The 12,613-nt window shown below is 37.6% G+C and overlaps 1 protein-coding gene across 1 annotated transcript in view; it reads left to right on the forward strand.

Annotated features, from left to right (window-relative positions):
* Positions 1 to 12,613, forward strand: part of FAM184A (family with sequence similarity 184 member A) — a 74,522-nt gene that overhangs the window by 23,184 nt on the left and 38,725 nt on the right. The window contains exons 2-5 of the mRNA XM_069010905.1: positions 3,322 to 4,176; positions 7,217 to 7,352; positions 10,417 to 10,598; positions 11,233 to 11,430. Of these exons, the coding sequence (XP_068867006.1) occupies positions 3,322 to 4,176; positions 7,217 to 7,352; positions 10,417 to 10,598; positions 11,233 to 11,430 (1,371 nt within the window). The remainder of the gene's footprint in view (positions 1 to 3,321; positions 4,177 to 7,216; positions 7,353 to 10,416; positions 10,599 to 11,232; positions 11,431 to 12,613) is intronic.

Consider the following 12,613-nt stretch of genomic DNA (forward strand, 5'->3'; position numbering starts at 1 on the left):
TTACTGTCATTGTTACTTACTTACTCTGTAGTGGTTCTTCAGACCAATGCATGCAGTATTTCAGTAGATTCTTATTAATAATTATGTTACTGTTTTTGTATAAAAAGTATTAGCTGGCAATCTCAGTACCTTTATAGAGTATGATTCTGTCTGTACCTCTGCAATGATATGCTGACTGAAAATACAGTAAAGCATGGCGAGTTTTTTTCTGTCATGTGATAAGCATTGCTATGTGCAGTTAGAGTAGAGCTGGAATAATATGAATTACTCAAATAAGCAGTTTATGCTTCTTAGGATTATGCAGTTGTACTAAAAAAGCTGTTGGTGTTTTTCAAAGCATTTTTAAAAGCATTTACAAGCATGCTTAGCAGGGGTTCATGCTCTGATTTAAAAATAGTGCAAAACTTGTTTTATCTACCTACCTCCAATGTTTGTGATCTTACTGCTTTTCAATTTTCAGAAACTTACTTGAGAAGGAGCTGTTTATTTTAGCTAGAACTTTAAGTGTATTAATTTGCTCCAAGGTACTTCAATTTCTGCTTGCATTTCATTGGAAGTGCTGTTAAGTTGCTTTTGCTTAAGTTAGTACAGACTTTTTTCCCTGTGTTCCTATATTAATACAGTGCATCGAACTCTCAAAGATAGAATCTGATACAGCTATTCCATTTTTTTAAAAATACTGAGGTTTATAGTAGTTTGATGGAGCTGGAATTCAGACTGCTAAAAGACATATGTTATGATGCAACATTCACTTGCATGCATTTTATTTTTACATTTCCCATAAGATACCAATGCCCTTCATTTAGGGAATGAGTTGTGCTTGAATTTGAATTGAATTTGTTGCTGTTCAGTGCTTTTAGTAAGGAGCAAGCCAATGATGAGAATTTAAAGATATCTTCTGAATGTGGCATTGCACATAGATTTATTTTTCACTTGGAGTTTTCAGTGAGGTTTCCACTGCTAAATCATAATACCCTTGGAAATGCTTTATGATTTATACTTTCTGCAGATCATAGTGCTGCAGAACTTGAGACTGGAAGACTGCCTGAAGTGAAGAATATCATGGCACTTCTATGCACAAGAACAAGAGTCAAGGGCTGTTTTGAGTGTGGGATTTGACCTAGTGTTCTGCAAGTGCTCATTATAATGACTTGATCCTAAATGTGAGGTTTATTTTTTTTATAGTACCTTTTAAACTACATTGTCCAACTTCTCTAAGGAAGGCCTATTCATGCAAGATAGTGCACATAACATTTACAGAAATGCTAAACCCTCTGTTTTCAAGTTATTTTTGATATGAACAAGGAAGTTGAACACTAGACACCATAAAAACAACAGGGAAACAAACCTTTGGGATCCAGTAGCTGAAGCTGTTTGTTGGCAACAGGAGGGAGTTGAAAGCTTTGTGATCAGAAGTTACTGTTGGCATCACCAAAGACAGTAAGAATATAGAAACCTTGGGTGAAGGGCACTTCAATGATAGTTGTGATTTTGCTAATGGAAGTGCATGTGGTTTAGTTGTCATTTTTTGCAATGTTTTGGGAGAGTTTTATGAGTCTCTGAACCATGAAACTCTGTCAATATAGGGAAAAAAAAATTATCTGGGGAGGAAGAAAGCCAAAAATGTCCTTGATGCCTGCAGATATGTAAGTAGTACTAAAAACAAGTTGCCAAACCTATATAAAAACTATGTTTTTTCCTCTTTCATTAAATAGCATGTACATATGTTTAAAAAATTGAATTAAAATAAGTTAAAGTGTTTTTTGTGATATTTTTAAGTCAATTCCTTGCTATATAAAGATAAGTGAGGCTGGGGGTTTTGGGTTTTTTACATGTAATGCTGTTTCAGAACATTTTTCTTTTTTCTTTTCTGTTTTCTATTGTAATCTGAAGCCTGTCCTTTTGGGTTTTTGTGGCACACATAACAGAATGAGGTATGTTACTTCAGGCATAAAATTTAGAGTAAAGTGTCTGGACCTTTGTTCAAACAAACAAACAAACAAAAGAACACCATGGCTAAAGTCTTGAATCTGCTCTTTCACTTACGAGAACTCTTTTGAGCTTTGTAGCTCATCTGAACACTAGAGGCTTTTGCTTGGTGTCAGGAGAGCAATTCTGTGCCTTCTTCATATTTCCCAGCCTTGAGGGCAAGTTGGCACAACCTTCCTCTGTTGCCTGGTTGAATGCTGTTGGAGGACTGGTCTAGGTTCTGTCCTCAGTGAAAAAAGAAAATCCCCTGCTGCTTCTTTGTTGTTCAGTTTTGTTGTTTCTTGTTAATTTTTAAGATCTACAAGTTATACTGATCAGAAGACTTTTTTTTGTTCAGATGTTTTACCGCTTTGCTGCCTGTATATTTAGGAAGTGTGGGGAGAATTGCTGGAGTTCTTGAAGCAAAAGATTGCATTAACCCCACCATTGCATGAGTAGTTTATTCATTGGTAGATGCACACAGATGCAGACACACATACTTCTCTGTACTTCCTAGTTAAAAACCAAGAAGATGATCTACTATGTTATGGTGCAGTTGAAACATCCCTTAGGATATATCTGGTTATCTTAAAACTTTCATTGAATGCTGGTGGTTTGGCTGCTTTCACAGCCTTCTTGAACTGCTTAGCTCCCTGGGCTCCCCAGATTGCTGGCTGCCCTGCCCTGATCTTTTCTGTTCAGCTGACTTACTCTCTGGGAAGTCAGTGAATTTATGTAGTGAGGGACCTCAGACCTTAGGATACACAGAATGCTTACTAGATAAGCTGTCAAAAGTGAAATTGTATCTGGGCAACCATCAAGCTTACAGTTCAAAATAACTAGTGTTTGCATTTTAGATGTTTCTGAAATGAAATATTTAAGAACAGGTAGCGTTTGGAAAGGAGAGATTTGAGATATGGTTTTTGTTCCAATTTAATTTCTTCTTGTGGTATATACTCTGTGTATTATTCTCTAACGGAAGACTTCTGTTCAATTTTTTTTTACTCTGTGCTTTGAACTATTTTAAATAAATTCAGGGGGTTTTAAAATGCATTTTTAAATGTGCTTTTTCCGCCAGTGTATTTACAGCAAGAACATGGATATAAAGAAAGCTTTCATTAGGAAAATTAGGCATTTAAGAACAGAAAAACTACTCTACAGGATGTATAAGAATATCATGACTAATATGGCACTTATGCAGTTACATCCTTAATAACATTTGGTTTATTTGTATGATGAAAACAAGCCAGATTGGTTAAGTAGCTTTCAGAGTACCTAGGTATGTTTTTCTTAGGATTTAATAGATAACCAGAATGCCTTTTCTCTTAATATACTGTTATTTCATATTTGCAGGTAATATATGCTTTGAACACTAAAAATGATGAACATGAAGCAGCTATCCAAGCCCTTAAGGAAGCTCATGAAGAAGAAATCCAACAAATTCTTGCAGAGACCAGAGAGAAGATCTTGCAGTATAAAAATAAAGTGGCAGAAGAAATGGATCTCAAGAGAAAGATTCAGGTTTTGGAAGAGTCACTGGAAGATCACAAGAAGATGAAACATCAGGCATTGACAGAATTTGAAGCTTATAAGGATAGAGTTGAAGATATGCAGCTTTGTGCAGAAGCTCAGCATGTCCAACGTGTAGTGACCATGTCAAGGGAAGTAGAAGAGATCAGAAAGAAATTTGAGGAAAGGCTACGAAGTTTCATACAGCTGCAAGTACAGTATGAGAAGGACAAGCGTACAGCTCTGGAAGACTTAAAAGCTGCCCACAGGCTTGAAATTCAAGAACTTTTGAAGACTCATCAGAGTCAGAATGCTACTTTAAGTAAGGGGCAAGAGAAACTAGAGGAATTGCATAGACTGGAGCTGGAAGACTTGAACAGTAAAGTTGAAGAGTTAAGGCTGGAAAGAAAAAAGCTCATTGAGGACTATGAAGGCAAACTCAGCAAAGCACAGTCCTTCTATGAACATGAACTTGACTCTTTGAAAAGATCACAGCTTTTTACAGCAGAAAGTCTACATGCTTGCAAAGAGAAAGAAGTGGAGCTAAGAAAAGAATTTCAGAACCAGGAAAGTATGTTACGGAAGAATCTGGGAAAGCTTAAAACTGAATTGCAAATGGTCCAGGATGAAGCTGCCAGTCTACGGGAAAAATGCCAAAAACTTCAGGTGGCTCTTGGTACCGCAGAAAACAATGTTCAGGTGAGACTGATGATATGTTGTTCCCAAGACTGTGAATTTTCTTTTCCTATAGATGTGATCTTTCTGTGTGGCAGATAGGTTGATGTTATTGGAGTGTGTAAACTTAATTTCCCATCACTTATACTTGCATGTCATCTTCTTTGAATTTTTTTTCATTTATATGTATTTTAAATTTATTTGTTTAATTAACAGTGTTTTCAAAAGCAGCAACTGAAATACTGCATGCTTTCTGTATGTTACTGGTTTTGGCTCGGGTAGAGTTAATTTTCTCCATAGCAACTTGAAGGGTGCCATGTTTTGGATTTGGGCTGAAAACAACATTGGTAATTCAGGAATGGTTTAGTTATTGGTGATCAGTACTTACACAGAGTCGAGGTCTTTTTGGCTTTTCACCCCATTCCAGCAGCATGGAGGCTTGGGGTGTACAAGGAGTTGGGATGGAGCACCGCTAGGACAGCTGGCCCCAACTGACTGGAGGGATATTCCACATCATGTGGCATAATGCTCAGCATATAAACCTGGGAGAAGGAGGGGATGTTCGAAGTGATGACATTTGCCTTCCCAAGTCACTGTAATGCCTGATGGAGCCCTGCTTTCCTGGGGGCAGCTGAAGGCCTGCCTTCCCATGGGAAGTGGTCAATGAATTCCTTGTTTTACTTTGCTTGTGTGTATGAGGCTTTTGTTTTACCTGTTAAACTGTCTTCATCTCAACCCACAAGTTTTCTCGCTTTTACCCTTCCATTTCCCTTCCCTGTCCCACTTTGGCAGTAGTGAGCAAGTGGCACTGTCATACTTAGCTGCTTACCAGGTTAAACTCCAACAGAGTTTTATTTAATTGGATTGACTCTGGCTGGATGCCAAGTGCTCACCAAAGCTGCTCTATCACTCTCCTCATCAGCTGAATGGGGGAGGGAGACAATAATGAAAGGCTTCTGACTTGAGATAAGAAGAGGAAGAGATCACTCATCAGTTACCATCATGGGCTAAACGGACTCAACTTGGGGAAAAGCAATTTAATTTATTACCAATCAAATTAGAGGAGGATAAAGAGAAGTAAAACCAAATCTTAAAAGAGCACTTTCTCCCCACCCCTTCATCCTCCTGGGCTTAACTTTATTCCCAATTCTCTAACTTTTCCCTCACACTGATGCAGGGGGATAGTGAAGGGGGCCTGCAGTCAGTTCATCACAAGTCTCTGCCTCTTCTGCAAGGGCCCTTCAGGAGGTGGGTTTATGGAAAGCTGCAGTGAAGGCGAAACCAGTTGTATGTTGATCATTCCTGTGGTAAAGGAATTTTGTTCCCAAAGAAGAGGAAGCACCTAGTACAGTATCTGCAGCATATTTTAAAGTCAGGTCTTACTCTGACACTGTGGATGAGGTGATCAGATGCATAATCTCAACACATTGTGTTTCATTACACATCCTGTACAGTGTTTTCCCAATTCTCTCTTCTGCTTTAGTTTCTGAAATGACTCTGTACTGTTTCAGTAACTTGAATTACAAGAAATCTATATTTCCTTTTGAACCAGAACACTATTTTCTTTTCCTTCCTGCATGGCTGTTAACACATTACACTATTCAAGGTATGCTATTGTGAATCAGTACATCTGATTTAAAGCATAATAAAAGTTTAGAATCACAGAACTATAGAATAGTTTGGGTTGGAAGGGACAGTAAAGATCCTCAAGCTCCAAACCCTCTGCCATGGGCCAGGATACCTTGCCCTAGACTAGCTTGCTTAGAGTCCCATCCAGTCTTGAACACCTCCAGGGATGGGGAGTCCTCTGTGGGCAACCTGTTCAGTGCCTCACCACCCTCACAGGAAAGAATTTCTTCATAATATCTAATCTAAACGTTCAATTTAAGGCAGCTCCCCCCCATCTTATCACTACATCTCTTTGTCAAAAGTCCTTCTCCAGCTCTCTTTTAGGCCTTCTTTAGATACTGGAAGGCTGCTCGAAGTTCTCCCCAAGAACCTTCTCTTCTCCAGGCTGAACATTTTTTCAGCCTGTCTTGATCGGAGAAGTGATCCAGCCATGTGATTGACTTAGTGGCCTCCTCTGGACTTTTCCCAACAGGTCCGTGCTTTTCTTCGGTTGGGGCCCCCACACCTAGACCCACAGCAGTGCAGGTGGAGTCTAGAAAGAGCAGAGTAGAGGGACAGAATCACCTCCTGTGAGCTGCTGGCCATGCTGCTTTTGATGCATCCCAAGACATGATTGGCTTTCTGGGCTGCGAGTGCACATTGCTAAGTCATACTGAGCTTTTCGTCCCAGAGTCCTTCTCCCCAGGGCTAGTCTCCACCCAGCCTGTACTTATGCTTCGGATTGTCCTGACCCTTGCAAGATCTTGCTTTTGGCCTTGTTGAACTCCATGATGTTCGCACAGTCCCACCTCTCAAGCTTGCCAGGGTCCCTCTGGATGACATCCCTTCCCTCCAGCGCGTCGACTGCACCACACAGCTCAGTGTCATCAGTGAACTTGCTGAGGGTGCACTCGATACCACTGCCTGTGTTGCTGAGAAAGATGCTAGAAAGTGCTGGTGCCAGTAGTGACCCCTGGGGAACGTTTGATTTAAGTAATTGCCTAGCTCTCATTTTATGTATCTCCATGTGTAGCTTAATTTGAGTCAGTGGTAAACGCTCAGAGTTGCAATGAAGAACAATAAACTGCTGTGAACACATAATGTATTCTTTAATGTGAAAAACTCTCAGATACCAGAAATCATGTTTCTAAAACTGACCCCCAAACTCTGTGGAACATTTTATAGTTTTTATTTTTTCATATACCTTTTCGAACATTGTCACGTTTCTCTTATGCATTACTGTCATGCCATGTACCCACTATCTTGTTCTTCAGAAAATATTTTTCAAGCATTACATATAATACACAGTGAATATGGCAATAATATTACACTATTTCAGCTTTTGTGTGAATAAAACTTGTTTGCTGAAAGGTCTCTTCTGTACCTTTTAACCTAATGCTTATTTAAATTTATATGATTATATATGATGGTAACAGGTATTATGTGTTTCCTCTAGGTTCTTCAAAAACAGCTAGATGATGTGAAGGAGGAGGAGATGTCATTGTTAAGCAAACACAAAGAAGTGGAAAGCGAGCTCGCAGCTGCTAGAGAGCGCTTACAGCAGCAGGCCACTGATCTTGTTCTCAAAGCCAGTATGTATGTCAGTAACTTAATCTGGAAATGAACTTCATCCTTTTATTCTAGCCTTTCCTTTTTCTGTCACCCTCATTCAGGTTTAGAGTGCCTAAAGACTGTTTAATGCTTTCCATAGAAATTTCCAACAAGATTTGGTGTTTTTTTAACTTTTTTTGCTATTGCATGTGTTGTCCTGAATTTCCTTTTTCGTGTACTTACTTGTCTGAATGGTGTGCTTTGTATGGCATGTACGTATCTTCCAGGCCTTGGAACTGCACTTATACAGAACAATTCTGCTCTGTATCTGTTCTCCACATAGTCACTGAGACATGCTTCCTGTTCTTCCACCTTTTTTCACTTGTCTTTTCTTTTTGCTGACTCTGTGGTACTTTGCTTTATACCTACTATCAGAAGATTTGCAGCTTATTGAATAATAAATCCGTTAAAGTTTTCTCTATAGCTGTTTTCTTTGTTCCTTTGTAGTTGCTGGCATGTGGAAAGGCACAAAAATTAGTTGAAGACCTGACTGTACACATGCAGGTTTCTTTTCTCTCTGGCATTGTCTCCCTAGTGAACTGTTCAGTGATAGGGCATGGGCCCCAGTACCTGTACTTGGACAACTATACAATAGGTAGGGGCTTGGGGTTAAAAAAGGGCCCTGGCTTGGGGTTAAAAAAGGGCCTGGTTGAACTAGACCAATTATAGCAATTCCTGATTGTTTTCCACACAAATTAGCACAAGCCCAGGAACAGTCTAGGCTGTATGTTGGAACAATATAGCGGTCAGCAGGAGCCTAAGACTACAAGGTCCTATTAAATCAAAGAGTTAAAAGAAATAGGCTTGCTGCTGAGAGTGTGTAAAATGGGAATCTGACCCTCCAAAAGGTGTTTTGTGAGGCAGTCATAGAAAAACCTCATGAACCCTGTTATCATATGCTCTAAAGCCGTTGCTGTTTCATTGCATAGGCAGAAGCATGGGAGGATTTTACCAGGCTGCCCCAAATGTAGTGGAAATAAGTACCCAGGCTGTTTTTCTGTATTACTGATGGCATGGAGTCAGCTAGCCTGTGACTGAGGCCAGCCCTGGTCTCCTGTGGCACTGAGGTTTTCTGCTTTACCCGAAGTCCCAGTGTGTCCATGCTGTTGCCAAGCTCAGTGGGCTGTCAGCCGTACGTCTTTGTTTTACAGCGCATCGCTGCACAACAAGAGCCAGGATCCCTGTTAGGAGTGGTGCCACCAAGCCATTGCCATGTGATGTAATTGGTTGCCAGCCTGTTTGGAAATGGTTTCGGACACTGGCCCACTGCCATCTCCTTGGTTTTCAGCTCACACTGTCAAAAATCCTGCCTCAAAGAAACTGAATTCTCATACTTAATTACCATAAAGAATGTTTACTCATTGTATTGCAAGTTTAGAACACTACTGAGTCTCTTTTGGGCATTTAATATATTCTTCTTCCATTTATCCTGAGATTTCCAACTTGTAAGGAAACTGCTGCATTTCATATCTTTTATGTAGAGCATGAGCAATGGGAAGCCTGTCTTGTGTGTTGGTATTGCTAGGACAAAAGCTCTACATCTCTGTGTGTGTGTGTGTGTGTGTGTGTGTGTGTGCTTACAATAGAATATATATGACACACCTCCTAACAAACTGAAAATTCTTGTATTATTATCCTTGTTAGGTTATAAAAATCTGGGTTTGAAAATACCTTTCTTAAATGGCTGAACTTTTGAAATAAGGATTTTTTTTAAATGGTACATACAGAACCTAAGCATACCCATTATCCTAAGTTTTCTTCTTCAGTTTTCAGTTTTACAAACAAAGATGTTGAAATAATTTTTAGAATTCTTCAGGGCTTAGAAAAATTAGAGGTGTGCATTTTTAATGAAATTGTTATTAATTTTGAGGCATTTTTAATTTCCGAATTTCATTGTATATCTCATGGCTCTTCTCTAAAGAGAAGGCAACAAAGGCTAAAACAGTTTCCTTTTTGGCACATCTTGCTTTAAACAACAAATGGAAACGAATCATGAAGCTCAGTGATTTTGTCATGTGAGAAACAGCATATTGTCCACTTTCTTTAGCTATTTCTTAGTAACTTAAATTTAAAAGCAATACTGTTATTAAAACTGAACTGTCATTAAATCTGTCATTTTTGAAAGTTATAATAAAATGAGAGGGGAAACAACAAAGTCTTTCCTAGAAACTGAGATTACAAAAACCAGTAAAAAATTATTCTGAGTAAACAATACCTCTCATCTTTCAGTTGAACCGAATTAGAAGCATCCTTTTTTTCAAAACAGTCTTCTATTCACCCCAGAACCTCTCCCAAAATAAAAGAAATTTCACTGCTTTAGTCAGTTACCTACAGTAATACAGATACACATCAAGAAGAACAGACAGAAATTTATGAAGTCACAAACCTTTCTCAACTGGTTATGTGAAGGACAGATGATTATATTGTGTAGTTTGAAGTTTTACTTCTTTTGTTTGTTTGTTTTTTCAAAAATATGTATAAAGAAATTAAAAGGAGGCCTCCAACCTGGAAGCATTTAGGTAATACTTTACTATAGAGAGAGTTTTGTTACATCTTTTAGTCATATCCCTTCAGCAAAATAAAGTATAATTCCGTAAGTTTTACAGCAGATAAAGCTGTGTATCTACTATGCCAGCTAAATTATGAGTTTGATAAAACAATGACATGTTTATCTTTAGACATCAGTGTTCTGCTTTCTGTTGTGTATCTTATTGTAGGATAGAAATATGCAGGTTTAGGTGGGATAAGTTCTTCAGTGTTCTTTAAATTGCCACCTTCTGCTTTCCTTTGGGAGTGAATATGCAACTTTGAACCAGGAAAATTGAAATGAAAGGAGCCTCAGCACCAAGTGCTCTACTGTTGTTGGGCATTTTACAATTAAACTAAACAATTGAGAAGTGGAGAGGAAGATAAATATTGCAGTGAAGACAAGGGAGATCCATATGCAAGCTTCCACCAGATTTTTACTATTGCTGGAATATGAATGTGCACTTCAATTGCATGAAACCAATGCTTTTACGTTTTAAAGAGCTGTTTTGTTTTTAGGTCACATTGGAATGCTTCAAGCTACTCAAATGACTCAAGAAGTTACAATCAGAGACTTGGAATCAGAAAAGTCTAGATTAAAGGAAAAATTGTCCCAGCTGGAAGAGGAAAGAAATTTATTACAAAGCAAAACACAGAGTCTGGATGAGCGACAAAGGCAGCAAATTCTGGCATTGGAGAAGGTTAAACATCTTATTTGCTTTAGTTGAATAAAATCAAAAAACCTAGGATTCTCTTAAAAAAAAAAAAAGCTTTAATTTTTGTTTGATATGACCGGACTAGGACCAGTATCTTTCAAGTACATCTCATGTAGCAACAAAGAATGACTAATGTAGAGTGTAAAGTGAGATTAGAGGGAAGTCAGATTAGATATTCAGACTGCTTTGGACAATCTTTTAACGATTTCATTTGATTTATGACCTTGTGTGTATATGCCTAGTATCTAAATTGTCTAAGGAAGAACAATGTGAAATAATTAAAGAACAGTTTAAAAAGCCATTTGCTGAAAATGCATTGAACGTGTTTGAAAATACTAAACAGAAATTCTCCATAGGCTTGATACCAAATTTTTGTTTTTCCCAGATTAAATAGAGGAAAAATTAGGTTTTAATAAGTATGTATTGTTTTGCATGGATCTTTTTAAATTAGCTTTTTGGTTACTGAATCATGTAGCCAGTGCTTAGTGTTTGCTCAATTTGTTTTATATGAAAGTTAGTTTTTTGCAGTTTTATGTCATCAGTAATGTTTTTGTATTTTTTATTCCTACTGTTCAGATTTTTTTACCACTGAATAGTTTTCTTTTCCTGTACTTTATAGAAAGTAAATGAAGCAAGGGAAACACAACGTGAATATTATGAGAAGGAGCTGGTAAAATTACAAGCAAGATTGGAAGGAGAGGCTGCACAGTTAAAGGAGGCTCATTCCAAGACCTTAGAAGAACTGGCATGGAAACACCATACTGCAATTGAGGCTGCACACAGTAATGCTAATAAGGATAAGAAGAAACTGCAGATGGTATGTTCTTATTTTCTTAGTAATCAAACAAAAAGCAACTGTTACAGTTTGCATCTTGTACTGCATGGTTTTGTTTTATGGCAAATTTAATTTGGAATTACCTGCAGGCCTCTGAAGAAACTGCTTAGGCTTTAGGAAAATAACAGATACCTTGGGGAAAAAACCCGAAACAAACGCTTGTACTGTCATTTGTCTGAATACAGAACAGAAATTCTCAATTTATACAAATGTATTTTCAAGTATTGTAGTTCTGTTTTCCCAGGATTTCTGACCCATATTCAGAAGGGTTGGTATATCAAGATCAGTTCTTCTGAAGGAGATGAAAGATTATGTTATTATAGCATTTATTTAAAATTTTCATTGACAGTCTAGAAGTACAAAAAGATACTTTATTAGGACTTGGCTATATGTGTACTCAGAAGATGACAAGAGGTCTTCCTAGCTTGCATCATAAAATTATGTACTGTACAGCAACTCACTCTCCAGCAGCTACACATTTACCTTTGACTGAAATCTGAAACTGAAAGGGTATTTTCTTGTTTCACAAAATTGGCCTTTTCTTTCTCCGAATGAAAAGCACATTTTTGAATTATTTCCTAACATGATTGTATGTGCATTATATACAAATTTTGCCTTGCACAGGAAATACAGACAATGATTTCAAGGCTTTGTTATACTCCTCTTGATGTATTCACAGGAAACATACCAAGGAGCATAGTTGTAGTTAGTGACGTGCATCTCAGACAGCTTGGGTTTGTTTCTGTAAATTATTCTCCTAGTATGTTGCTTCTTATTTCAATTTTTAATAAATCCAAAATATTTTTTGTTACCCAGTAACTGAAATAGTTCTCAGAGACATATGTGCATCTGATCTTTCAGGTTTACTTTTCTTTGCAACTTTAAACATGCCTGTTATTAAGACAATGTCTCTTAGAGTTTCTGGGTATATTTTTCTTTTATTTCAGTAAGATGTGGAGTTCTTTTTCTTTTGTTTTGTTTGTTATTAAAATAATGTGGAGAATAAAACAAAAGGAGATCACAAACTTTTTTTTCTTAAATCTAGGGAACACCTCTATAAGTGTGATAAATGTGAAATGATTTTAACAAGGAAAAACTAAACATGAAAAGATGTTAGGATCAAGATCTCGGTCAATCTTAATCAGATTTCACTGATCTTAAATCT

Source organism: Aphelocoma coerulescens, chromosome 3 (genome assembly GCF_041296385.1).
Source record: "Aphelocoma coerulescens isolate FSJ_1873_10779 chromosome 3, UR_Acoe_1.0, whole genome shotgun sequence".
NCBI lineage: Eukaryota > Metazoa > Chordata > Aves > Passeriformes > Corvidae > Aphelocoma > Aphelocoma coerulescens.